This window comes from Camponotus vicinus, unplaced genomic scaffold (assembly GCF_025532165.1).
Source record: "Camponotus vicinus isolate PSW18456_S1 unplaced genomic scaffold, iyCamVici1.0 SCAF_7, whole genome shotgun sequence".
In the NCBI taxonomy this organism is placed as follows: domain Eukaryota; kingdom Metazoa; phylum Arthropoda; class Insecta; order Hymenoptera; family Formicidae; genus Camponotus; species Camponotus vicinus.
The window spans coordinates 15794536-15821346 of record NW_028141979.1 but is presented as its reverse complement, the minus strand read 5'-3'; the positions used below and the strand labels follow the sequence as shown (position 1 = coordinate 15821346).

At 30.6% G+C, this 26811-nt stretch overlaps 5 protein-coding genes and 1 long non-coding RNA gene across 11 annotated transcripts; all 6 read right to left on the bottom strand.

Annotated features, from left to right (window-relative positions):
* Positions 1–2329: 2329 nt before the first annotated feature.
* Positions 2330–4983, bottom strand: LOC145974224 (uncharacterized). The gene is made up of 5 exons (XM_083104031.1): positions 4794–4983; positions 4365–4661; positions 3564–3844; positions 2961–3488; positions 2330–2350 (listed from the first exon to the last, which is right to left on the bottom strand). Exons 1-5 carry the CDS (start codon positions 4981–4983, stop codon positions 2330–2332), a joined length of 1317 nt encoding a protein of 438 aa, XP_082960157.1.
* Positions 4788–5614, bottom strand: LOC145974498 (uncharacterized). Its single transcript, XM_083104362.1, has 2 exons — positions 5284–5614; positions 4788–5087 (listed from the first exon to the last, which is right to left on the bottom strand). Exons 1-2 carry the CDS (start codon positions 5605–5607, stop codon positions 5046–5048), a joined length of 366 nt encoding a protein of 121 aa, XP_082960488.1. The 5' UTR covers positions 5608–5614; the 3' UTR covers positions 4788–5045.
* A 390-nt stretch (positions 5615–6004) lies between these two features.
* Positions 6005–6788, bottom strand: LOC145974499 (uncharacterized). The gene is made up of 2 exons (XR_014439705.1): positions 6432–6788; positions 6005–6245 (listed from the first exon to the last, which is right to left on the bottom strand). It is a non-coding gene; the product is annotated as an uncharacterized LOC145974499 (long non-coding RNA).
* Positions 6789–6944: 156 nt separating this feature from the next.
* LOC145974368 (nucleolar protein 6-like) lies at positions 6945–16483 on the bottom strand. Of its 2 annotated transcripts, XM_083104161.1 has the most exons (8): positions 16315–16483; positions 15844–15995; positions 15595–15768; positions 15285–15416; positions 15038–15214; positions 13442–13675; positions 7871–7989; positions 6945–7645 (listed from the first exon to the last, which is right to left on the bottom strand). In XM_083104161.1, exons 1-5 carry the CDS (start codon positions 16442–16444, stop codon positions 15206–15208), a joined length of 597 nt encoding a protein of 198 aa, XP_082960287.1. In that variant the 5' UTR covers positions 16445–16483; the 3' UTR covers positions 6945–7645; positions 7871–7989; positions 13442–13675; positions 15038–15205. The 2 variants fall into 2 exon arrangements, with proteins under 2 accessions (XP_082960287.1, XP_082960286.1); XM_083104160.1 differs by lacking the exons at positions 6945–7645; positions 7871–7989; positions 13442–13675; positions 15038–15214 and having other exon boundaries at positions 15247–15416.
* A 610-nt stretch (positions 16484–17093) lies between these two features.
* Positions 17094–18118, bottom strand: LOC145974370 (uncharacterized). The gene is made up of 3 exons (XM_083104162.1): positions 17842–18118; positions 17497–17675; positions 17094–17383 (listed from the first exon to the last, which is right to left on the bottom strand). The coding sequence occupies exons 1-3, from the start codon at positions 17897–17899 to the stop codon at positions 17237–17239; spliced, it is 384 nt and encodes a 127-aa protein (XP_082960288.1). The 5' UTR covers positions 17900–18118; the 3' UTR covers positions 17094–17236.
* A 5072-nt stretch (positions 18119–23190) lies between these two features.
* On the bottom strand, positions 23191–26659 carry LOC145974365 (uncharacterized). 5 transcript variants are annotated; one of them, XM_083104153.1, is made up of 4 exons: positions 26157–26659; positions 25941–26021; positions 25686–25719; positions 23191–25535 (listed from the first exon to the last, which is right to left on the bottom strand). In XM_083104153.1, the coding sequence occupies exon 4, from the start codon at positions 25075–25077 to the stop codon at positions 23323–23325; it is 1755 nt and encodes a 584-aa protein (XP_082960279.1). In that variant the 5' UTR covers positions 25078–25535; positions 25686–25719; positions 25941–26021; positions 26157–26659; the 3' UTR covers positions 23191–23322. The 5 variants fall into 5 exon arrangements, with proteins under 5 accessions (XP_082960279.1, XP_082960281.1, XP_082960280.1 ...); XM_083104155.1 differs by having other exon boundaries at positions 23191–25719; XM_083104154.1 differs by lacking the exon at positions 25941–26021.
* Positions 26660–26811: the final 152 nt, after the last annotated feature.

The following is a 26811-nucleotide window of genomic DNA, read 5'->3' as shown; positions in this document are numbered from 1 at the left end:
GCGACCGGGGCGGGGACTTCGATAGATATCGAAGTCCCCGCCCCGGGCGTAACAATATATATATATATATATATATATATATATATATATATATATATATATATTATAAAACATAAAATAATTAACATTATAAAACATAAAATATAAATTTTTAATATATTCGTAGTAAAGAAAATAAACATTCTGAAGTTCTGACTCTCTAAATAATATGATATAAAATTCAAATTTTAGAAAATATAACATTTAAAAATATAACATTTTAGAATTCATATTTTCTTTGCAGTCATGCTTAATCTATAACGCTTAACGTCTTCGGAAAATCCAAAAGTAATAAGAGAAAAAGAATTACAGGATTTTTTTCGTAATAAATTTTTTACAAAAAAAAACATTGAAAAGTTATTAGTTATAACAATTAGTTTAAACAAATTCTTCAGAAATTAACAATATATAATATAAGTGTATATTTTTTTTAACACTTTAAATCACTGTTCTTTTTTAAAACGTAAGTTTTTGAAACATGGCTACAAAGAAAATGAGAACTTTAAAATGCTAGTCTTTCTAAATTATCCTCTAAAATTAGAATCTTTTATAGTATATAATTTACTGAATCAAAATATTTTAAATATATGTTTTCTAAACATAATAATATATTAATAAAATTAAAAACTTTATTATTACCTGATATTATATTTCTTCTCCTTTCTTTTTCCTCCTCCTCCTCCCCCCCCCTCTCTCTCTATCTCGTCTATTTTTCTGCTTTAACTTTAAATAAAATCCTTTTTTCTTCTCTTCTTCTATTTTTTTCGTCTTTTCTTCAAACTAAAATAAAGCATATTAATTACATACATTATTTATATATAAATTACATGCATTATATATATACGTGTATATATATCCTTTCATTATTTTATGCATAAATAAAAATATCAAAATAGCCTATTTCGTCTATTCGTCTCTTATTCATTTAAATGAAACATTTTAAAACGTAAATTTTTTAAGCATGACTGCAAAGAAAATGTTAATTTTAAAATGCTAGTCTTTCTAAAATTTTTTATAATATATAATTTAATGAGTCGAACCTTTAAACATGATTTCTTAATACAATAGTATATTAATAATAAAATTAAACACACTTTATTATTACCTGATATTATATTTCTTTTCCTTTCTTCCTCCTCTCTCTCTCTCTCTCTCTCTCTCTCTCTCTCTCTCTCTCTCTCTCTCTCTCTCGTCTATTTTTCTGCTTTAACTTTAAATAAAATTCTTTTTTCTTCTCTTCTTCTCTTTCATTCGTTATTTATTCAACTTTAAATAAAGCATATATATATTAATTACATGCAACATTTATATATATTCGTCTCTTCTTCTTCATTTAAATGAAACATTTATAAATTACACAACTTACCTGTACGTTCACGAGTCTTCTTATAACTTTTTCTTAACCAAGATTCTTAACCAAGAACTGTCAAATATATAATACAATTAATTGAACAGCGCGAGTCGATTGCGACTCGACAACGCGCATCGAGATAACCAATCAGCATCACGGAAAAGAGGCAACAATCACTTCGAGACTTTCGACTATCGATATAACATGCCTTTTTTAGAAAGGGACTAGCACGCAGCGCGCGCTAACGCGCGCGCCATTTTTGGTCATTACTTAAATTATATAAAAAATTAAATATAATCAAATGATTAATAAGTAATTAATAATTAATGATGATTTATTTTAATTATTATAAATTAAATGAATTCATAAATTAATTTTAAATAAATTTTATTAATTTTAAAATTCAATTAAAATATAAGTTTCATTCGTTAATTTAAAAAAATTAAAATTAATATTAAAATTTTTTATTTGTTTTTTATTTTTTAATTTTTATTCTAAATGCAATTAAAATGTTATAAAACGATAATTATTATTTTTTAATTAAATTACACATACAAATATTTAAAACAAAAATTCTTTTAATTTTTATTTACTTTCTTATCTTTGACATTATTATAACATAATTATATATCACTTTTTCGTTTGTTATGTTTTACTAATCAAATATTTCTTTATAAACATAGTTTTTTATTTTTCTGGACAAATTATCATCCTTTAAATAAACTTTTAATGAATCCCAAGAACGAACTCGTGAAAATGCTACATACAGTTGTCCATGATTGAAAATATTTTTTCGAAGATCTATTGCAATTTTTTCGAAAGTTTGTCCTTGTGATTTATTTATTGTCATAGCATATGCCAATTTCACTGGAAATTGTCTTCTTTTAAAAGTAAATGGATATACATTTTCGCAATATAAAGTGATACGATTAAGAAAAACTATTTCTCCAATCTTATTACCTGTTAAAATTTCACAGCGTAATAAGTTATTACTTAAATCTAAAATCAATAATCTTGTACCATTGCATAAACCTTCGCTGATACTAAGATTTCTAATAAGCATGACAATAGTATATTTTCTTAAGCATAATTGATAAGGTGGAAGACACATTGGATTTAAAGAGTTGAGATATTCTATCGGAATTGTTTCATATATATCTTGATTATCTCCAGTCGTTTCAAGAGTATCTATACTTGTATAAACTCTTTCCGACGTTTCATCCAACAAATTTACTACTTTTTCATTTATTTCATTAACATCGACATTTCTTGCAGATAATATAATGTAATTAGCCATAGTTTTATATTGTTTATGTTTTATAATGTCTCCGTACATGTCTTTAACCATATCCAAATTTGCGTTTGCTATACATTTTTCTGGAATATGAATATTATCTGAATGATCATTTAAAGAACCATTACCTAAATTTAGTAAAAATTGTGCAAATTCTTTTTCCTGTGGTAAAGTTCTCATATTTTGTGTCAATGAAAATATTTTAAATTGCTTCCATAGAATACTAAATTTTATCGATAAATTTATAATTTCACAACGCGTAGCTCTTTCTTTTACAGGTAATAATTGTCTAAAATCTCCACCAAGAAGAACGATTTTACCACCAAAATATAAATCATTTTGCATTATATCACGTAATGTTCGATCCATTATTTCTAATACATAGCGTGGTGCCATAGGAGCTTCGTCTATAATAAAAATATCTACAAGTTTTAAATTTTCAGCCTCTTTAGATTGAACTTTAATGTTTGATGTAGAATCAGCGAAAAGAGGTACAGGTAATCCAAAAACTTTATGTATTGTTTTCCCATTTGGAAGTAATGTTGCAGCAATACCAGTAAATGCCATCGTATTAATTATTTTTCCTCTACTTTTAAGTAGATAATACAAGGTTGTATAAATGAAAGTTTTACCAGATCCACCTGGACCATCAATATAAAAACAGTTATTACTATTGTTACTTGTTGCTATTAAAATAGTATCAACAATTTCTTTTTGTTCTATATTTAATTGTTCATATTGTCGCATACCTATCGATATATCTTCTTCAATTTGTTCTTCGTCGTTTATTTCTTGTTCTTCTATCTCTTGTTCAATTTCAAGAAAATTAGCAATATTTGATCCTTCTTTTTGAAGTAAATTAATAATATAATTATAAACCTTCTTTATTCCTATTATAGGTCCAAATCGTCTTATATAATCTTCTGACATATCTTTTTTAAACTCATCCCATAACTTTTTCGGATGAACTGGTTGACAATGAATAAAAATTCGTACGAATAAATTACGAAGTCGTCTTGGCATCATCCAAATTTTTGCTTCATTCATTGCGCGATACCATTCTTCATCATCTTCTATGAGTCCTAATGCTAAACATGCAGCAGTAAAAGTTTGATGTATCTCGTTATTAACTGTTCTTAATTGTTGAAAACTTGTAGCTCCTTTAACATGTAGTAAAAGTATACGTAAATGAAACAATTCTATTTGAGATGGGCTAACGGAATACATACGACCAATACAATTAAAATATCTTTGACGTTTCTCTCAGCGATTAATAGTTCTGCCGTTAATTGTAATTTTTTTAAATACATAATGAGATGGAATATCACTGTATAAATATTGTTTTGCTTCCTCATCTCGAGCATTTAACTGAAAATAATCCAATAATTGTTACTCGTTCTACAGCAAATCTTATCGCATCATTATTAATATTATCATCGATTATAACATTATGTTCGTTTGGTAAATGAACTGGTAAACGAAATATAGCGTGACTTTTTTCTTGTAAAGGTTTACTTAAAATGCGCCAACACGCTTCTACGGGTCCAACATATCGAGCTTCGATAAAATCTTGAATTTCATCATATATTATTGTTTTATCTATATTTTCTCCAATAATTATAGACGCAGCATCGTGACCCTTATAAATATATTTATATAAATATTTTACAGATTTTGTACTCGAAACTATTTCAACATTAATATGACTATTAAATAAAAGTAAGAGTATTGGATTATATGGAACAACATATCTATTATCAACAACATATCGTCTAGGTCTTTCGTACAGCAATCCATTATTTCTTCGACGATATTGTGGATAACCATCTTCATCCATAGTTGTTTCAGGTCGAAATGGTTTTGGAAAATGTTTTGAACATTTATCATTTATTAAACACCAATTTCCACATGGCCCATGAATCATATGTTTCATTACAACATTATGTAAACTTTCATTTTCATTAGGATCAGGAATTTCTGCAGAAATAAATTTATCAACTATTTCAGAATTTGATATTTTACAATTCTATTTTAATGTAATCAATAAATGTATATGTGGTAATCCACGTTTTTGAAATTCTATTATATAAACGTATGCTAAAACTTCACCAAAAAATTTTTGTCTAACGATAACATCGATTAAATAATTTTTTTTTATATTAAATACTCGAGCACATATATCTGGCCTATCTGCAGGTTGTTGATTTGGAAGTAAATTTTCTTTAATTTCGCGCCAATTTGGATTACAAGTCATAGTAACAAAGATATCTGGTTTTCCATATTTCCGAACAATAGCCATCGCATCTTGATAATGTTGCAACATATTACGCGGTGAACCCACAAATGTCGATGGAAGTATAATCATTTTTCCAATGTGAGCATCGTTATTATTGGCGGTGTTTGCTAAATAATCAATTAATCTTTGATAAGTCTCAGCTCGCAATTGTTTTTGATTCTGTTTACAATAATTAATTCGGTCTTTTTCAATTTTTATATAACTATCTACAAGCCATTGTTGAAATAATCGTCTTCCCATAATGAAAATATTAAAATTATCACGTATAGCTATTCGATATTTTACGTATGCAGCTCTACTTACTCGTTTATTACTATTCTTACGTTGTAAATTATCATGCCAACCTTGATTACCGTATGGGTAATACAATGGATAAATCCATGGTTCTACATTTGGATCCATCGTACTGACTTGTTTTAATGTTTTAGTATTTTTATTATAAATTGTTACATAGGTTTCAGGAATTTCACCATCTGCTGTAGTAGAAAAAACTGCTGCAACTTCATTTATCTTATGTACATTGTATCGGCCACGATCGATGCCTTTTTTAGTTAAAAATCCTAATTGTAATTCACGTATATTGTTATCAGATGTTTGCTGTTGCATTTGAATTTCTTCGTGCATCATTCGATAAGATTGTGCAAAAAATGTTATTTGTACGCATTATATTATCTATTGAATATAAAATTTCTTGATCAAGATTCGAATTTTGATGTAATCGACACTCTGTTGCTTCATTACTATCCACAATAAAGAGTTGTCCATAACTTGGTATTTCGTTAGGTGCCGGATATAACGTGGTATTAATTTGATAATAGATTTGTCCTTGAATTTTAAAACAATAAGGTCCATATCTTTGCACTAAAATCTGCTATATTTGCATTAAACGATGCGAATGAAAATGTATTATTGTAACCACGAATACGATTATAAAAATGATTTGATTTTGGATGATTTCCAGTAAATAATTTATAAAGTTCATACGGAGGTTGAGGTAAAGGATTTAATTCAATAGTCCCATGGCTACAACAATCGTTAAATGAGCTTTCTTTATTAACTACTTTTTCAGAATTAAAATGTTTCGCACCACAATGTTCGCAATATAAATTCATTTCTCCTATATAATGTTCTACAATATTTTCTAATTGAATAATGTGATGATTAATATCCGTATATCCTTTTTTTAAAGCTCGATTTTTTTCGTACCATCTTATTTGTTTACTTTTATTATTATCATTTATTATATCATTTTGTGATGTTATTTCCTGTAAATTAATATAATTTGCAATCCTATTATCATCTAAGTTTATTAATCTATTTGATGTGTTAGGTATTGAACAAATAGTATTGCTATTTATTGGAGTTTCTATATTTAAGTTATGAACATTTCTAATTATATTAATATCATCGTTAATGTTAAATAACTTTATGTTATTATTTATTATACTAACTTCATTATTATTTTTTATCATAGGAACATTTGTAATGATTGATGTATTAATTGCTTGTGACGCAGTAGTAACTGTTTCATTTGCTGAATATATTACTTCTGTAAGTAAAGTAGAAGTTTGAGAATCTACTACTATATTTTTTGAAAAATTTACAGAAGTTTGTGTTATATTTGAGCAAATTTCATCATTTGACAAAGATTGAGAATTTTTCATAAGCGTTTTTCGCTTTGCTTCTCGTCTTTCAGCTTGACATTTTGCCTTTCTTTCTCGTTTGTTACGTTGATATTTCTCTTCTTCTTCAACAGATCGAACTATCTTTCTTCGAGGCATAATTATTATTTAGATAATATCAATTCAAATTAATAATATAATAAAATATAATAGAATATATATAAATTTCAAATAAAAATGATAATAAATCTTTTATTTAATTTTTTGTACATAAAATTCAACTTATAAGTAATAAATAATAAGATAATGAAATAATCAAATAATTAAATAATAAAAGTATAATTAAAATAATTAAAATTTCAATTTAATATCACAATATAAATATACATTAATATAATAATTTAATTTAATAATAATTTAATTTAATATTAATTTCGTTTATATAATTATTATCAAATTAGTTTAATTATATTTCAACTTGACATTAATTTAAAAATCAAAAATAATTGAATACAATAATTTTATAAAAATTAATTTTAAATTTATTTCAACAATTTAAGTCAAAATCAATTTCAATTTAATAATCCAAATTAAAGCCAATTTTAAATTAAATCAAAGCCAATTTCAAATTAAGTCAAAGTCAATTTTAAATCAAGTCAAAGCCAATTTCAAATCAAGTCAAAACCAATTTCAAATCAAGCTAAAGCTAATTTCAAATCAAGCCAAAGCCAATTTCAAATCAAATCGAATCCAATTTCAAATCAAGTCAAAGCCAATTTCAAATCGAGTAAAAGCCAATTTCAAATCAAGTCAAAGCCAATTTTAAATCAAATCAAAGCCAATTTCAATCCAAGTCAAATCCAATTTTAATTCAAGTCAAAGCCAATTTCAATTCAAATTAAGGTCAATTTCAAATTAAATCAAAATTAATTTTAATTCAAGTTAAAGCCAATTTTAATTAAATAATTAAATAAATAAAAATAAAATTCAATTCAATATTATGATTAGCTTATTTTCTACTTTTAACTTATTCCGTTGGATCTCTGAAAAAGAAAATATTAAATATTAATAATTATGTAAATAATTTAATTTTTTTCTACTTTTACAATATTATAAGATTTGTATATATACATAAAAAATTATAAAATAATTTAAAAAATCTAATTATTTAAAAAAATCGTGTAAAAAGAATTACTTAAAAAAAATATAAAAATCATGTAAAAAGACAATTGGATATATTAAAATAATTTTAAAAAATATATACAAACCTTTTTGTGTCTCTACTTTTTTCTTTTTTTTTTACTTTTCTTTTTTTTTCACTTTCTTTTGTTCTTTCTCTCTCTCTCTCTCTCTCTTTCTTCTCTCTCTCTTTTTCTTTCTCTTTAAACTGCAATAAGTAAATATTTATATGTTTAAATATATAGATATTAGATAAATTTCATTGGAAATTTATAATCTCCATTATGAGTATTGAACATAATGTATTAAAAAATGTTTCAATCTTATTTTGTCAAAATTAAAACAAGAGATGGTTTTAATGAATTTCATAACACATAATTAAATTAATTATATGTTATAAAACATAAAAACTATCTTTTATTTCAATTTTGATAAAAAAAATTCGAAAACAAAGCAATTTCAAATTTCAACGTAAGAATGGCAATAACTCGAAAACAACACATTTCTGGATCTATATTTAACAATATCAACTATCTTTCTAGCATCGTCTATAATAAGTAGAGTAAGCTTGGTGTAAGAAATAAGAATAGGCGTAAGAAATAAAAATAATTCATTTCGCTTACGCCCTTATTCCAGCTCTCTTAAATCGGAAATAGTTCTCTTAAGAGTAAGAGAACTATTTTCGGTTTAAGAGAACTGAAGTAAGGGCGAAATGCATTATTTTTATATCTTACGCTTACTCTTACTTCTTACGTCAAGCTTATTCCACCTATTGTAGACGACGCTTCTTGTTTTTAGATTCCCATTCATCTCCTGAGCGATTGACCTCGACGCAGGAGACACCCTGATATATATATGTGTATGTATACATACATATACAGGGTGTCCCATTTTAAAAGTTCCACCCTCATAACTTTTCAGGACCAACGTTTGAAGGAAAACGACTCGGATAAAAGTTGTAGGGAACAAAGGGGGCTATCTAATTGTGACCTTGGATTCGACATTAAAGGTCATTTTCAAGGTCATTTGAAGGTCACCTTCAATTTTTTAAATGGAACCCCCTATTTTTTCTTACTTATTCCTGTAGCTTATCTTGAGAGCTTTCCAAAACACTATAATAAAGTATTTCTTCATTGAGTGCTTTTTGAGTTATGAGACTTGAAATAATTTCTAAATTTTACATAAACCATAAAATATCTAGTAAAATATTCATTTTTCGATTCTTACCTTAATACTTTTATGTACAAAATAATGAGAGGAATCAATTGGTGTAAAGAAAACACACAGTTGTTTCGAAGAAAAAATATGTAATTTGCAATTAACAATTACATATTTTTTCTTCGTAACAACTGTGTATTTTCTTTACACCAATTGATTCCTCTCATTATTTTGTACATAAAAGTATTAAAGTAAGATAATCAAAAAATAAATATTTTACAAGATATTTTACGGTTTATGTAAAATTAAGAAATGATTTCAAGCCTCATAACTTGGAAAGTACTTAATGAAAACTAAATTATAGTGTTTTGGAAAGCTTTCAACATAAGCTACAGGAATAAGTAAAAAATAGGGAGTTCCATTTAAAAAATTAAATGTTACCTTCAAATGACCTTGAAAATGACCTTTAATGTCGAATCCAAGGTCACTATTAGATAGCCTCCTTTGTTCCCTACAACTTTTATCCAAGTCGTGTTCCTTCAAACGTTGATCCTGATGAGTTATGAGGGTGGAACTTTTAAAATGGAACATCCTGTATACATATAGAGTATTCCAAAAGTCTGAAAACAGTTGAATATTTCATAAATTATGCATGTTAGAAAAAAATCTTTCAGACATAACTTGTAGAGCTTTAAATGGCGCATTACATAGTAATATTAATATAACCTTGAATAGCACCATCAAGATCACGAAAAAATTATTTTGAATTTTTTAAATGGAAACCCCTACATTTTATTGCATATTTTTGTAGCTTATCTTGAGAGCTTTCCAAAACACTATAATACATTACTCAAAAAAATTAGGGGAACACTTTAAAAATTGCAAAATTTGATGATTTTCAAGAAGTCATATCTTCGCTTAGGGAGGTCGTAGAACAATATTCTTGGGCGTATTTTAATGGATGAAGCCTCTACTTTAAAGAGGGTAAGATCGCATTATTCATCTCATCGAACTATGTTTCGTGTGAACTCCAAAATCAGATCGTGAAAAAATTCTGAAAATTTCATGACTTTGTAGTCGTCTTTGTAGCAGGGATGAAACCAAAAATATCACCACATTAGCTTTAAAGTGGGAAGCTTTCCCTTTAAAATGCTGCTAAGAACATTGTTCTATCATACCTAGGAGCCGAGTTATCGCGTTTTCAAATAATCTTGCGTTTTGCATAATTTTGAGCAATACCGCCGACATTCGCGTTATAACTCGGCTCCTAAGTACGATAGAACAATGTTCTTGACGACATTTTAAAGGAAAAGCTTCCTACTTTAAAGCTAATGTAGTGGCATTTTTGGTTCCATCCTTGTTTTATCCGTGGACGACTATAAAGTCATGAAATTTTCAGAATTTTTTTACGATCTGATTTTGGAGCTCACACGAAACATAGTTCGATGAAACGAATAATGCGACCTTACTCTCTTTAAAGTAGAGGCTTCACCTATTAAAATGCGCCTAGGAACATTGTCCTACGACCTCCCTAAGCAGAGATATGACTTCTTGAAAATCATCAAATTTTGCAATTTTTAAAGTGCTCCCCTAATTTTTTTGAGTAGTATATTTTTATCTTAAGTAAGTACTTTTTGAGTTATAGTATCCGATCGTGCAACCTTCCCGCGGTGTACATCGAGTAACGCTAATGCCGACGGTTCTATCGTTGTTTAATGGTTTTATGGGTTTATAACATTTGATTCCGCTGGTAAAAACTATTCTGAACATCCGCGACGAAATGTATTAATACAGAATGCCAGAGATGAACAGGTTTCGTTTGATATGTGAAGGGTTTATCGTTATATGGCTCAAAAAAGGGGTTTTTTGAGGTTATGGGAAACCCTGGCCCGATGGGGTTATTCTGACCCCAGATTCGGATTCAGCGACCCCAAAAACATATAGTAAACATGGTCTGACCCCCGAACCCGAAAATTTTTTTTTTTGTGTGGCTGTGTAATTGATTAAAAAAAATATGTTGCAAATTATGTAATTTCTTTTTTAAAGCAATTATATTTTCTTTACATCATTTGATTGGTTTCGTTATTCTATGCATAAAAGTATTAAGGTAAGATTACAAAAAACTAAATATTTTATATTTTATATCAAAATACTGTAAACTTCAAATCTTATAACTCAAAAAATACTTAAGAGAAAAATATTTTATTATAGTTTTTAGAAAGCTCTCGAGATAAGCTACAAGAATATGCAAATAAAAGTACAGGGGATTTTCATTAAAAAAATTCAAAGCAATTTTTTCGTGATCTTAATGGTGCTATTCAAGGTTACATTAATATTACTATATAATGTGCCATTTAAAGCCCTACAAGTTATGTCTGAAAGATTTTTTCTAACATGTATATAGTTTATGAAATATTCGACTGTTTTCAGACTTTTGGGACATCCTTTGTATACAAATATACATATATACATATATATATATATATATATATATATATATATATATATATACATACATATATAGGATATTTTATTTAACTCTTACACTTCAAATATTAACTATTTTATTTTTAATTGTACAACAAAATATTTTAAATAAAAATTATTTGATTTGAAAGGGGATAAAAGACGCCACTACTGACATTTTTTCAAAAGGCTTTTTTTCAAAGTGATTTAAAGGTTATTTATGTTTTTTTAAATGAGACTACTATATTTTTTTAATATAAATCAATTTTAAGCAATATTTTGTATAAAAGTTATAGGAGCAGAATGGCCAAAAAGTGAATAGTTTACGAGATACTTTAGACATAATTTTACGTAAATTATGCAATATCTCGTAAAATATTCATTTTCCTATTATTTCACCTTAATACTTTTATACACAAAATAATGAGAGAAATCGATTGATGTAAAAAAATCATCTATAGTTATTAAAAAAAAATATGTAGTTGATGGTTATGTATAAATTATATATTTTTTTAAAACAACTATGTGTTTTCTTTGCACCAATCGATTCCTCTCGTTATTTTGTGCATAAAAGTATTAAAAGATAAGATTGGAAAATGAATATTTTATGAGATATTTCATAATTTACGTAAGATTATGTCAAATTAAAATATAAAATATCTCGTAAACTATTCATTTTTTAGTCATTTTACCCTTATAACTTTTTACACAGAATGTTACGTAGAATCAATTTATATATAAAAATATAGTAATTTTATTTAAATAAACATAATTAACATTTAAATAAATAAACATATTTTATTTAAATAAACATAATAAACATAATTAACAAACATCTTTTAAAAAAATATTAGTAGCGACATCTTCTGTTCCCCTTCAAGTCAAACAACTTTTATTTGAAACATTTTGTTATACAATCAAAAATAAAAAAATTATTTAAGGTGTAAGAGATAAATGAAACATCTTATATACATATACAAGGTGGCTTATTTTAATTTATCCATTTAAATATTTTAGAAAGTATGAAAGATACGAAAAAATGTTTCATACAAATTTTTTAACTTCGAGAGGAACATAAGATAAAATTATTGGTTTGACTTTAGACAGTCGTTTGAAGATTACAAAGTCTCCTTCAATTTCTTAAATGGAAATGCATATTTTTTAATGCACATTCTTGTAGCTTATCTCAAGAGCTTTCCAAAATACTATAAGAAAGTATTTTTCTCTTAAATATTTTTTAAGTTATAAAGTTTAAAGTTAACAATTTTTTGACATAAAATTGTAAAATATCTTGTAAAATATTCAGTTTTCAGTAATGTTACCTTAATACTTTTATGCATGGAATAATGGGATTAATCAATTGATGCAAAGAAAACATATAGTTGCTTAAAAAAAATATGTAATTTGAAACATACAGCTGCGTAATTTTTCTTAAAAAAGTAACTATGTGTTTTCTTTATACCAATTGATTGGTCTTATTATTCCAAGCATAAAAGTATAAGGTAAGATTACTAAAAACTGAATATTTTACAAGATATTTTATATTTTATGTCAAAAAATTATTAACTTCAAACTTTATAACTTAAAAAATATTTGAGAGAAAAATACTTTCTTATAGTGTTTTGGAAAGCTCTCGAGATAAGTTACAAGAATATGCGATAAAAAATGGGAATTTATAATTAAGAAATTGAAGGTGACCTTTATGTAACTCTCAAATGACTATCCAAGGTCAAATTTTTGCCATCATTGTCCCCCTTTAAGTCAAACAACTTTTATTTGAAACATTTTTTTGTACGATCAAAAATAAAAAAGTTATTGGGGTGGGTAACTTAAAATGACTCACCACCCTGTATACATTGCAGTGTCCCATTCTAATTTCCGCAAGCAAATATCTTGAAAAACATAAAACATACGAAAAATGTTTCAAATAAAAATTGTATGGTTTCAAGGGGGACTTAAGATAATGATAAAAATTTAACTTTTCTTTTATTTTTCGTGTTTACTACTGAGCCGAGCATCTGTATTAGTATACTTGCTTCGCGCTGCCAAGATGAGTCGAGCCTAGTCGAGCTTAGTCGCGTCGATTTTAACTCGTGTGTATGATGAAACGAGATGCGGTTGCTCTCACGAAGGCAAAAATTGTTGATAGTTGCAATCGACCGAAATCGATCGAGGCGTTATATACTTTCTTGATACTGGCGTGTGTCAGATTAGAACGGATATGGTATACATGATATACTTTTTTTCTTTTTTGCAATTGTGCTTCTTGCCTGTGCGTGAAGAAATTTAATATTATAATTAAAGATTTTATAATAGAAATTGTATGCTACATTCTTAATATTTAATTTTTTACACGTATTTAATTATCTAATGTATTTAATGAAAAAAGTTGTACATATAAGTTGTAATATATAAAAGTTAATTTGTATTTTTTTATTAGTTAACAATAGAAATAAAAATTAATTTTAATTTAACAATAAAAAATATTAATTTTAATTTAATATTCTACACACTTACTCTTGTATAAATTTGCAGAAGTTTTAAAGCGCAACACTTTTTTTAACCTCGTACAATATAACACAAACTGTCATATCACATAACAAAACACATCATTTCGTGAAGCTTACCGCATAACTCAATAAATTTTATACATTCAAGATTTCATTATTATTTTTAAAAGAAAGAGAAAACTTGAATATTGATAGAACGATGAATTAATGTAAATACATTAAATACATTATCTTTTCTTTTAGCGTTTCACATACATATAATTTATCGAATAATTACACACAACAAACGAGGACTTAAATTATGCAAAAAAAGTCAAAAGTGAAGTGATCGGAATTGAGAATTAATGTAAATAATATAAATAAAAAATATAAATAAATAAATAATATTATTATATTTTATATATTTTTATTTATAATAATATAATATATTATTTATTGTATAAATAAATAATAATATAATTATAATATTTTTTGTTTATTTATAGTAATATAATATGTAATTTATCAATTATCTTTTTTTTTAATAATTAATAAAGTTTAAAGAAAATTACATATCAAATAATTAAGAGCATCAGAAAGCTAAAACAATGTTCTTTTTACATTATAAAATATAAAAGAGTAATTTTCTATTCATTTTGTAATGTTCTTCCATAAAATCTGACATTTTTAAAATATGAACTAAAGGATAGGATTTCTATTGACATGCACTTTTCATATTATTAGAAGATTTCTATTTATTTTTTTTTATCTCTCTTATCTTACAGTATAACTAAGAACTATATACATTCAACTGAATATTTTATAAAATAATATTTTGTATTTAACACAAAAATATTAAATATTATTAAATAGATACATTTATTGGTTATATATTTATCTAGTAAAAAAAAATAATTATAATACTAAAAGCGCATGTCAATAGAAATCCTATCCTTTAGCTCATATTTTAAAAATGTCAGATTTTATGGAAGAACATTACAAAATGAATAGAAAATTACTCTTTTATATTTTATAATTTAAAAAGAACATTGTTTTAGCTTTCCGATGCTCTTAATTATTTGATATGTAATTTTCTTTAAACTTTATTAATTATTAAAAAAAAAGATAATTGATGATACGTACATTAGCGAGATTCGGTGTGAGTGTAGATTCTGAATCTGTGTTGTTGAAAGATCAGTGCTGATAGCAGCGCTACTATTTCTGCTGATTGTAAAACTGTTAACACATTCTTGAGAACCAGCTCTGTTATCAGCAATTCGTTACTACCCATTTGTAACGCGACTCTTCCTTTTAAAGCAACTACAAATCAATATTAATTGTGTTAGAAAGAAATATTATTCACATGCCGATATATTTAAAACAAGTTTACTATTGCTGTCGAGTTTTCTACAATATCTGCCACTTTAAAATCCTCACGCTCGAAAACATCGGGTTTCAACAGAACTCCAATCACTATACCACTATAAGTGTCATGGAAGAATAAGGCATAATCATTGTAATCCTGGAGAAATAAAAGAAAAATAAATGTAGAATACAAAAAATGATTTAGATATAGCAGTAGCGTCAATCATGATAATACAAATATATAATTTTTTTTCTTTTTTTGTTTTTAAAGCGTGTATAAACCCATTCATACAATTTAACAATACAATCGCTTGTTAATTATTTCAAATACTAACTCTTAGATCTTTCAGAAAACATTGCACAGGATCAAAGTCTATGACTGGAATTTTTTTAAGTGAATGCGCTTTATACGGATGCAGATCAATTATTTCCACATTATTGGATACATCGACCGCCTGCAGTTTTCTAGGATTCATATTTGACTTCAGATATAACAAACAATCATATTCCTGCAATGAAGGACGAAATATAGGTTTTATATCTATATTATCGAACAATAGATTGTGAAATAATCTTAATGATACCTTCGCGAGTGCACTCATACGATTTAAAATCAACTGAGATGGCGCTCTCCTTGTCCGCAAGGATTTCTGTTGATCATAAGAGGTAGATATGAATAAGGGTGGTAACGAAGTGCGAGTTGTATCAAATAATGTTTCTACGGCGGAGATTTCATCTGGAAAAAAAATTAATGTAATATATTAATATATATATTATGTAAATAAGCTCAAAAGCAATTACACATAGATAAATTTGGAATAAAAGAGATTGCATTTCTGTTTATCTTTTTATATATCTGAATATATATAATAAATAATAGAATAATAAATAGAATATATAATAAATTTTCCGGGTAAAAAAAGAAAAAGAGAAAAATTTATCAATTATTTCAGTAATTTAATTAATTATTTAAGTAATTATTTTATAATGATTCATTTGCAAAAATTTTTACAGTAATGAAAAATTGGAAATATATCAAAACTTAGTCATTTCACCATTGAAATTAATGATGACAGGATCAGTATTCCAATGAGATCTTGCAACAACTTCTAGAAATCGTAGAAATGCCACTTGCGGCATCTGAGCTAATTTATAAGGTTCTGGCATTAAATATATTGACGCCATAAGCAATTCAATTACAACTTCCGATACGTGAGTGTCATCTAACAATTGTGCTGATAACCATCGTTTTGCCAAACGGCAAGCAGGACCGAATGACGGTTGTTGAGAATACAATCTATGAAAATGAAAATTGAAGATACATATCACAGAATGTCTATTTCGAATCTTATAAAAAATTTGTTGAACAGTCTCTCTCTGATCTTTTAGATATTTTTGTTAAAAATTTTAGGTAAAAAGAGAGAATATCCTAAAGATTTTTTTAGTACGATTTTCTAAAATAAGTTTATTATTGTACATATTTTCTATATTTGTATATGTTTTTCAATTTCTACGAAGGAAAAACAGAAAATTATAAGTTTCAAGTGTTAGATTTGTAAATATACCGAAAAAAATTGAACAACTTTTGTAAAATAAGCATTTTTCACATTCATAAAATTTTTACCTTTTTCACTACAAATTGTCATATTCACACACACAATATATCTTGTTAAGACATTAAATATATAAACAAAAATATATAATTATAATATATTTTAAACATATAAGTCACACTTGGCTTGCCAACTATTTACGATGTGAAAATAAAAAATTATTAAAAAGAGAGAATTTTTTAAAATGTCTTTTAGACATTTAAATTATTTTATACTTCGCGTTTGATTGCAGTCGAGGCTTCTTCCATTTTTTCTTTCAAAATCGGATCACTTATAGTCGCAGCCGCATCTTTAACATCTCTCAAGGTTTCGCCGAGTTGCTGTATGTATCGAACGATAATTCCCTCTTGAACATTCGTCATTTTCATGATCTCCGCGAACGATTTAGCTTGCGCCCATTCGTAGACAGAACTTCCACCAAACCGAAATTTAATGGCGGTATAGTCGACAATTGATATTGCTGCTCTAAACGTTCCAATTCCGCATGCACCTTGTTCATTATCTCACAACCCTGGAAAAAAGAACATTGTTTTAGCTTTCCGATGCTCTTAATTATTCGATATGTAATTTTCTTTAAACTTTATTAATTATTTATTCCAAAAAAAGACAATTGATGACATGTACATTAGCAAGATTCGGTGTGAGTGTAGATTCTGAATCTGTGCATTGTTGAAAGATCAGTGTTGATAGCAGCGCTACTATTTCTGCTGGTTGTAAAACTGTTAACACATTCTTGAGAACCAGCTCCGTTATCAGCAATTCGTTACTACCCATTTGCAAAGCGACTCTTCCTTTTAAAGCAACTGCAAATCAATATTAATTGTGTTAGAAAGAAATATTATTCACATGCAATGCTATTACATATATAGAAATACTTTTATCATAATAAACCTCTTTCATTGCTATCTATATTTTTCAATTGTTTGAGCAATGCCACCATATTCAGATAATCTAGATACAGTGCCATACCTTCATCGTTAAGTTTAAGCCGGAGTTGCCGTTTTTTATCTTCGAGTTGATTTCGCATACAGGTCTAAACTGTTCTTCGAAATTTGGTATTTCTATACATCTCATGTCGTTAAGCTTGACTTTTAACTTGTCTCTATGCTTTATTCTTAATTGAAAATTGCTTTTCGATATAGGTTCGACATAAGGACATAAAATTTGAGCATTGGCAGCAGCATTAAATGATAAAGAAGTTAATTCTTGAACCACCATTTGACAAGTCTGCCCTGGTGGGTCGTTTCTAGAGAAAGGAAATAGCAAATGAATAAGATATAAAAATTTTTGCTGCTTTGTTATATTAATTCTTAAATCGTGAGATTTGCCGCTTTTCCCAATCATTCAGCACTAAAAAGCAATCGACTTTTATCTGGCACTTGGTTTTCAATATATGCCATGAGTACAAAGTTACCTCGTGCGCTGCATTAGTGCTCGGAACAAATAGCCTTTTCTTCGTTAAGCCAATAATTTCGCCAATCATTTTTCGTACATCTGAGGACTCTTGAATTCAGCAGCTTTGGAGTTGGATGCATCCGCATTCTTGAGTATCAATACTCAAGTTGACAACAAGTATTGAGTAGAACTTTTATGATGCACGACTTGCAGTAATAAACCTAATTTGTTGTAATGATTCGCGTATGATATTAACAAGACTCTGCCTTCGGTCAAAGCTTTTGCTGATTTTTTAAATTCGAACAAACAGGGATTTAAAAATTTAACGTCTTCCAGATATTCAACTGCAACTTGATAAAACACAGAGAGCTTCTTTTGTATCTCAGTCAAAGTAGGTAGATTTGATAATTCTCGCTCGACTTTTTGTAACTCGCTGTTTTACTGTTTCTCAATTGTTGTATTACATAGGATAAGTCTCTGTATACCTGATAACAGATAAAACAATCTTAAATACTCTTAAATAAAAAAGTGTAACATTGAAACATAATAACAAAAAACATAAATTGCTCACTAAAAAGATTTTTACCTGCTTGTCTTTCATCAGTTTCTCATCTCCAGAAGTCCACAGTCTCCAGGAATCATTATCAATAATATATCAGCAACTAAAATTGCACCATCTGGATCCACACCAAAATTTATTTTCATATCTATCGAAGCACTATATACAGCGCAAACTCACTCAAAAATCTCAAAAATAACAAGAGTAATATGTTTCATAATATCCACTTTTATTTTTTGTTATTTCCTTATGCCATCCATTACGAAACCTGCAGAAACGATTTGTTCATCGAATTACTGTGGATTATGATTAGCATCATCTTTAAAGAATGTTTCCTGCAGAGGTGAGTTGAAACTATAACCCTCTGGCATTCCTGTAAAATGTACAATTATACATGAATGTCTTATCTTCTTCTTCTTTTTCTTCTTCTGCAGTTTGGTTGGCCTCGTCCCTTTAAGGGTGTAATCCGGCCATCAACTGGTAAATTGGATGGAGGTTGAGAACTTATTTGGTTTATGGTTGAATGATTATTGTCCTTGAAGTGATCTGGTCGTAGCTGTCTAAGAAAGTTGTTGAGTTGAGTTAAGCTAGGATGTAGATGTCGGGCAAGAGAGTGATGATGTTTCAAATTTTATATGAAAGGGAAGTGTGCGAGAAGAAAGGAAAGTGTACATTTATCAGTGTGGAAACTATTGTGATTAGATATAGAGTTCATTTTTCTTGATAAATGAGAATACGGTATTGACAACTCCGAGGGTAGGTTTCCTCAAGATTTCCTGCATTTGGAACGGAGGATGTACTTTATTCTTGAGAAGTTGCTTTATGAAGACCTCTCTAGTGGCGGTGAGTAAAGGGCATTGCCAGAATATGTGGTCAGCGTCTTGAAATGGATGGCCACAGTGACACGATGGATCCTGTACGATATTACATCTGAATAAGCTTGCGTTGAGAGAATAATGGTTACTTCTAATCCTATTGCAGGTGACTATAGCTTCACGATCCGCTTCGATGTAGTAGAACCATGGCTTGGATTGTAGTTCGGCGAAGTGTTGGAAATACTTCTTGCCCTTGTGCTGAGCTTGATTTTTCAAGATTCTGGTGGAGTCATCCTGATAAATAATTCTAGCAACTGAATAGAAGTCCGAGTAAGGAACCGGATCGTTAATAATCGTGCCATTCGTGATCGCGTTTTTTGCCAGGCAGTCTGCTGTCTCGTTGCCGAGAATGCCACTATGAGAAGGTATCCAAATAAGGGATACAGTGTAATCGAGTCTCTTCATTTCTAACAATTTCTGATAATGTATATGATGTAGTTGCATGAGTGTCCAAAGTTGTAAGAAGTAAGGGTGTCTAAAACACTTTTAGAATCTGAAAAGATCACCGCCTTGAGGATATGATTATCGAGGATATAGTTTAGGGTATATAGGATGGCTAGGGCCTCAGCAGAGTAAATTGAAAATTGAGAAAGAGCTCTAAACATGAGCTGGATGTTTCTTGAAGGAGAGTAAACAGCAAAACCAGCCGGAGAACCCGTATCCAGCTTAGAGGCATCAGTGTAAAAGACAATTTTATCGACTGTGAGACAATGATATATATTCAAAAAAGTGAGGGTAGGAAACGCAGAGTTTTTTATATCCTCAGTTTGTTTAGAGGAAGTAAAGAGTATATCCGGAATATACGTAAGCGCTTCGAATGAGACTGAATAGGGAGAGGGATAATCAAAGTCTGCTATATTTCTTTTATGTTTTAGCATTTGTCTGAATGAGTGAAATAGGAGGAAGGATTGCTCGGGATCTTTTTTCCTTTTTCTCCTAGTGGAGTACCAGTGCAGTTCAGAAAGCTTGTTGAGAGCGGTGTGAGAATAAAGAGAGAAGATTTTGAGAATGTATTTAGTCGTCAGAAATTTAAATCTTTCTGTCAAGGGGCCCTCTGCGGCTTCAGCCAAGATTACATTGGTAGGAGTGATTCTGCGGAGACCCAGGCAGAATCTTAAAGCTTTAAATTGAATACTGTTGAGTTTAGACATAAGGGAAGAATTATTATATGGAAAGAAGGCGCATCCATATTCAATGGATCCTCTGATTAAGCCTTTGTATATGCATAATAGAGTGCGGGGTTCACCTCCCCACCAGGTGCCTCTCAGAGATGAGATAGCGTTAAGAAGATTGGAGCAGCGTTTGTGAATATATGACACATGTTCTTTACCAGAGAGTTTATAATCGAGGATGATCCCCAAAAATCGACAATAGACAGAGGAATGAATGATCGAATTATTAATTAAGATAGAATAAGCAGACGGATTTATGTGCTTCCTCGTAAAGAGGATGAGGGAGGATTTGGAGGGAGAAACAGAGAGTCCCTTAGACGAAAGATATTTAAACACTTTGTTAGCTGAAAGTTCAAGATTAGATAGAGACTTGGCTATGTTGACAGAATTAGAAAAAATTGCTATATCATCAGCAAATTGAATAATCTCGCAGTCTTCACCTATATAGTTTTTAAGTTTAGCAACATAAATGTTGAATAAAGTGGGACTAAGGATAGAACCTTGTGGAACTCCTTTACAGGTATAGTGGTCCTTAGAAAGCTCTCCGTTAATTGAGAATTGTATAGTTCTTAGGTGAATAAGGTTATATATAAATTTGCTTAGATTAATAGGAAGACCCATTTGGATGAGATCTTCGAAAAGAATATTAGGTATGACATCATCAAAGGCATTAGTCAAGTCAAGAAATAGGCAAGCCGTGGCACCTCCTCTCAAGAAACTGATATGAATTTCAGAGGTAAATATAGAAAGGTTATCCAGGTATGACCGCGATTTTCTGAAACCGTACTGAGAGTTTGGAAGTTTATTATATCTTTCCAGCCACCAATCCAGTCTCATGAGTATGAGTCTTTCCAGAGTTTTAAGTACACAGGATGTAAGAGAAATTGGTCGGTATTTGCCAGGAACCGGTTTGGGGATTAAGAAAACTAAAGAGCGTTTCCATGAGTCTGGAAAATTTCCAGTGGAGAAGATCTCGTTTAATATATCAAGGAACGCAGGAAGATAAATTGCAGGAGTGTGACAGATTATAGAGTACGTAATTTGGTCCAGGCCTGGAGAGGTCTTCTTTTTTTCCATTAAATTAAGTACATAGCAAAGCTCTGTGATAGAAAACGGAGCTTCAAAGACAGAGGCTTGCGGGCGGAGATTGTAGTAAAGCGAAAATTCTGGAGGAGGAGCAACACAAGAGGACGGACATAAGGCAGAAATGGAGTTGTGCATGCCATTAGGCATCTCATAATTAGTGGAAGGAGGGGGAGAGGAGGTAGAACTTAGATATCTATTCTTATAAGATTTGATTAGTCTCCAAAGTGTATTTAAGTTGGTAAAAGAGGAAATATCTTTGCAAAAGGATCTCCAACTCTTACGTTTTTCTGTACGTAGAATTTTTCTAGTAGAGGCTTCCTGCCTCTTAAGATTAAGGTAATTATCTTGGGAAGGAAACTTTTTAAAAAGACGAAAAGCTTGTTTCCTAAGAAGAACTGCCTCTGAGCAAGTGTCGTTCCACCAGGGAGCAGGAGGGGGCGAACGTTTCTGTGAGGAGAGGTTTTGATTCGAGCAGAAATTTTTTTGAGTTTGATTCAATTGTTTCGGAGGAATAAGGGATAATACAGTGTTTTTAAAAGAGTTGATAAGGGTTTCATATTTGTCTAGGTGAGAAATATTAGGGTCTTGTAGTTGAGGTAGGAGATCAGGAGCTAAGGAGATCAATGTGGATTGATATGTTTTCCAGTCAAGCCCGGATAGACTCAGTTTGTGGGAGTAGGTGGAAACCTTTTTTACTGATAGATTAATACGGATAATGGAAGGAATGTGGTCACTGCCCAGGGCGTCCTCAAATGATTCCCAAGTTGCAAAAAGAGTTGTCATTGAGGAAACAAAAGTAAGATCGATAATAGACGGGAGGTTGCGAGGATGAGCGAGACGAGTAGGGGTGCCATCGTTTATAGGAAAGAAGTGGTGTTCTTGTGTGGACTCAAGTAAAAGTTTATCTGTGCTATCCGAGTGATGACTACCCCACGCCGTGTGATGGGCATTAAAGTCTCCAGTAATAGTAATGTGAGCCGAGGAAAAACAATTTAAAGAAGAGAAAAAGTTCTCCCAAAGAAGTGGGTCCGTATGACCTGGATGTTTATAGACAGATACGATGATGAGAGGTTTGGGAACGGCTAGAACTTCAACGCCGATTGTTTCTAGAATGCCTGGAAAAGAGGGGATGGATTCAACTTTACGAAATGCTATATTTCTCCTGACAGCTAATAAAACCCCACCAGAATGGTTAGAGGTACCGTCTCGTCTAATAATGTGGTGATTTTTAAAGAACAATTTACGTTCTGGGGTGAGCCAGGTTTCAGAGAATGCAAAAATGTCAAAAGAGTCTAAGTGGTCAGCCAAAACCTCTCTCTTATTGAAGACTCCGCGACAATTCCATTGAAAAATAGAAAGTTCCTTAAGCAATTGAGGATTCATCAACTTGAAGAGATGGAGTAGTAGAGTCTAGTGATTTTAGAAAGCCTTCAATAATTAAGGTTGCTTTTTCTATGAATTCCACCGGTATGTCTGGAGTCATGATAGACTTAGAAAACTTTTTAATGAGATTATAAAAATTGACGTCGAAAGAAGTTCTGATGGAGTTCGCGTTATTTAGAGGAGATTGAGAGAGGTTTTCCTTATTATTATTATTATTGGAGTTAGTTGACTTGATATGACTAGTACCGCTATGGGATTTGTGTAACGGTAAGGAGAAGGAGACAGAGGGAGAAGATGAGGAGGTTCCAGAACCAGGTAGTGAGAAAGATGATGGAGAGGTTAGGTTATTGTAACAGAACTTTTGATGCTTGTAGGTAAGTATCGGTAGGGAGTTAGATTTAATTAGCACAGGGGCGAAGTGATTGTCTGAGGAAGCGCGAGATGCTGCTTGAGCATATGTACGAGTAGAAAGTCGTGAGGAGGGCAAGTTATCTGCAATCTTATTGTAGGAAAAGGGATGTGAAGAACGAGAGGGAAGAGATGGGAACTCATCTGAGGAGGAAAAGAAGGGGGGCGGTGATCTTTTACCTCTAACAATATAGTTGGCGTCTGCGATGGAAATGTTCCTGTATGCGGCGTATTCCCTGATGTCTTTCTGTATTTGGAGTTCCGAGCAGTTAGGGTCAGTGACACGATGATCTCCTTTGCAGTTAGCACATATAGGAGGTTTTTGCCAATGAGGGCAGTCGTCTTTGTTGGCTACATAGCCTTTCTCACCACAGTGAAAACATCTTGAGGATCCTTTGCAGGATGCCTTGATGTGTCCGAATCTATAACAAGCGTGGCACATTGATACTCTGGAAACGTATGGTGTAATAGGATGATTTACATAGTATAGAGTAGCGTATGTGGGTAATTTCTGGCCTTCAAATGTGATTTCTACGGAATAAGAAGGAGTAAGAATATCCTCAAAGGAAGAATGAGCGTTGGTTGTTTGCTGATCCGTGGCAGGTCTGGGGTGGTTGATGATTCTGCGGTTCAGCCTTCTAATTGCGAGGATTTTGATAGGGCTCTTGATGCCTTCCATAATTTGTTCTTCGGTTAGTTCTAAAGGGACGTTCCTGATGATGCCCTTTCTGGAAATTCGAAATGGAGGAATGAAGCTAACGACTAAGTCATTCTCATTTAGACGTGAATCCTCAGTAAGAGAATTCGCAAATTTTCCTGTTTGTAAGAATACGGAGACTTTAGAATAACCAGCTTTTTTAATCTCTATAATTCCTTCAATTTTAAGTTTGTTGAAAAGTCTGCCAATCGTGATGGGATGCAAAGGCACAGAAGGGTTGCTGATCCGTTGAACATGGATGTCAAACGGGCCATGGTTATTATCAGAGTATCTATTTTTCAGGATAGAATCGTTGATAGTAATTAATGAGCCTGATATAGATGGAGAATGTGTCGTGGGAGTAGAATTAGCTTCCTTAATATGAATTTTGTTAGAGGTTAGAGAATCATTTAGATTCGCCTTTCCTATATCTAAGAGTCGTTTGCGTTGATTTATTGTGGGCGAGTCATTGCTCGAAACAGAGTTTTTTGCATTAGAATTCTTGAGACTTACTTGGTCGTTCAGTCCGGATTCTTTAATGAGTGAGCTGAGAGATTGAGTAAGGAGTGAGTCTTCCTCGTAATCCATCTGTGTATCCTTAGATGGGTGATTGCTACCCTCGGAGGTCATGATGAGTGAGGTGAATTACTAGGGTGGAAGATATCAAGGAGAGATGCTGCGGAGAACAAAGGATAAGGGGGAGAACAAAGGCCCAAGATGGCCGTTCTCGAAAGAACCGTACTAACGGTCGTGTATCCGATGTACTTTAGCGAATTTCTGACTAAGGATCGGTTGGCGCCCAAAACCCACAGTAACCGCGATAGCACTCAAAAAAAGGATAACTTTCTGCCGAAAATCACAATTGATTAGCCCAGAGATGGGCTGTTTGATACGAAATACGCGAGGCTCGCATAAAATCACGTGTAGTTAACTTTGTTGCAAAGATGGCGCTCGAATGTCTTATCTATTCTGACATACTCCTAGATTTGTTAATGGCAAAAGAACAGTACCAAAAATCAAATCCTCTTGGAAAGAGGAAAGCACAAAAATTGCGAACTGATGCGAACAAAGGACTCGTACATGTAATCCTGTAAAATGTACAATTATACATGAATATCTTATCTATTCTGACATACTCCTAGATTTGTTAATGGCAAAAGAACAGTATCAAAAATCAAATCCTCTTGGAAAGAGGAAAGCACAAAAATTGCGAACTGATGCGAATAAAGGACTCGTACACGTAATATACAAACGTCCGATCCCGTCCAAGGCCTGGCACCGTCGCCATTATACATATACAGGCCATTATACATATACTTACAATATAAGATATAATATATATAAAGATATATATATATATAAGATGCGATCGGGAAGACGCTCTGGATGCTCTGAAGTGTTTGATTGACCAATCAGGTAAAAGGAGGAAAGATTTCTTTAATCTGAATGGTCAATCAAACACTTCAAAACATCCAGAGCGTCTTCTCGACTACCTAAATAGCGTCTTCTCGACTACCCTTTTTTTATCTTTTCTTTTAACGGATTCGTGTAAAACAACTATCATTATTTATCATCTAAAGAAATGAATATTTTCCTTTTATACTATTTAACAATACTGAACATAAACAACATATGAATATTGACAGGACATTACACACAATTATTAATTATTAATTATTAATTACACACAATATAATATATATACTTACTTTCTTTCATTCATCACTGCTTCATTCTATCCTTCCTATTTATAAATTTGCCTTCGTTTATAAATATTTTCTACTAAATCTTGCGTGACACGGCACAAGCTCTTAAGAAATATTAACACCGCGATCACCACAACATTTAACCTTTATCACTGTTAAACTGACACGATACGAACTGTCATTATCCCAGATAGCAAAATGCTAGCAATATGCGCGCAGATTGGCAGCAAATTTGATCAGAAACCCAAACCAAAACCATAGCCATCTGTGTCCGCTATAAGCTCGTATTCTGTCGACAGAATCTGCTGACAAGCAATGTGAGCAGACTGGCAGCAGAAATCGCGCAGAATCTGCGCACATAACCTGGTAGCAGATTGACGGCAGAAATGCGACAGAATCTGCTGACAAGCAATGTGAGCAGATTGGCACCAAAAACCGCGCAGAGTCTGCGCACATATTTGACAGCAGATTGACGGCAGAAACCGAGTAGAGCCTGCGCACATAACTTGGTAACAGATTGATGGCAGAAACCGAGCAGATCCTGCGCACAGAACTTGGCAACAGATTGACAGCAGAAATCGAGCAGATTCTATACATAACCAGCTCTTTAAATAGACGTGCATTTAAATTTTAAATGTGAATAATATAGGTCTTTTCA

Coding starts and splice junctions, on each gene's coding strand:
- LOC145974368 (XM_083104160.1), bottom strand. CDS start 16,444: ATGGCGTCAATATATTTAATGCCAGAACCTTATAAATTAGCTCAGATG. Junction 15,996..16,314: donor TGTCATCATTAATTTCAATG/GTGAAATGACTA, acceptor TTTTTTTTCCAG/ATGAAATCTCCGCCGTAGAA. Junction 15,417..15,594: donor GTTTTCTGAAAGATCTAAGA/GTTAGTATTTGA, acceptor TTATTTCTCCAG/GATTACAATGATTATGCCTT.
- LOC145974224 (XM_083104031.1), bottom strand. CDS start 4,983: ATGGCTATTGTTCGGAAATATGGAAAACCAGATATCTTTGTTACTATG. Junction 3,489..3,563: donor CTATAATAGGAATAAAGAAG/GTTTATAATTAT, acceptor ATTGAACAAGAG/ATAGAAGAACAAGAAATAAA. Junction 2,351..2,960: donor ATTTTAGACAATTATTACCT/GTAAAAGAAAGA, acceptor AAATTTTAACAG/GTAATAAGATTGGAGAAATA.
- LOC145974365 (XM_083104155.1), bottom strand. CDS start 25,077: ATGACCTCCGAGGGTAGCAATCACCCATCTAAGGATACACAGATGGAT.
- LOC145974498 (XM_083104362.1), bottom strand. CDS start 5,607: ATGATGCACGAAGAAATTCAAATGCAACAGCAAACATCTGATAACAAT. Junction 5,088..5,283: donor GTAAGAATAGTAATAAACGA/GTAAGTAGAGCT, acceptor TTGATTATTTAG/CAAACACCGCCAATAATAAC.
- LOC145974370 (XM_083104162.1), bottom strand. CDS start 17,899: ATGCGAAATCAACTCGAAGATAAAAAACGGCAACTCCGGCTTAAACTT. Junction 17,676..17,841: donor GCTTAAACTTAACGATGAAG/GTATGGCACTGT, acceptor ATTGATTTGCAG/TTGCTTTAAAAGGAAGAGTC. Junction 17,384..17,496: donor TCACACCGAATCTTGCTAAT/GTACATGTCATC, acceptor TCTTTTTTCCAG/GGTTGTGAGATAATGAACAA.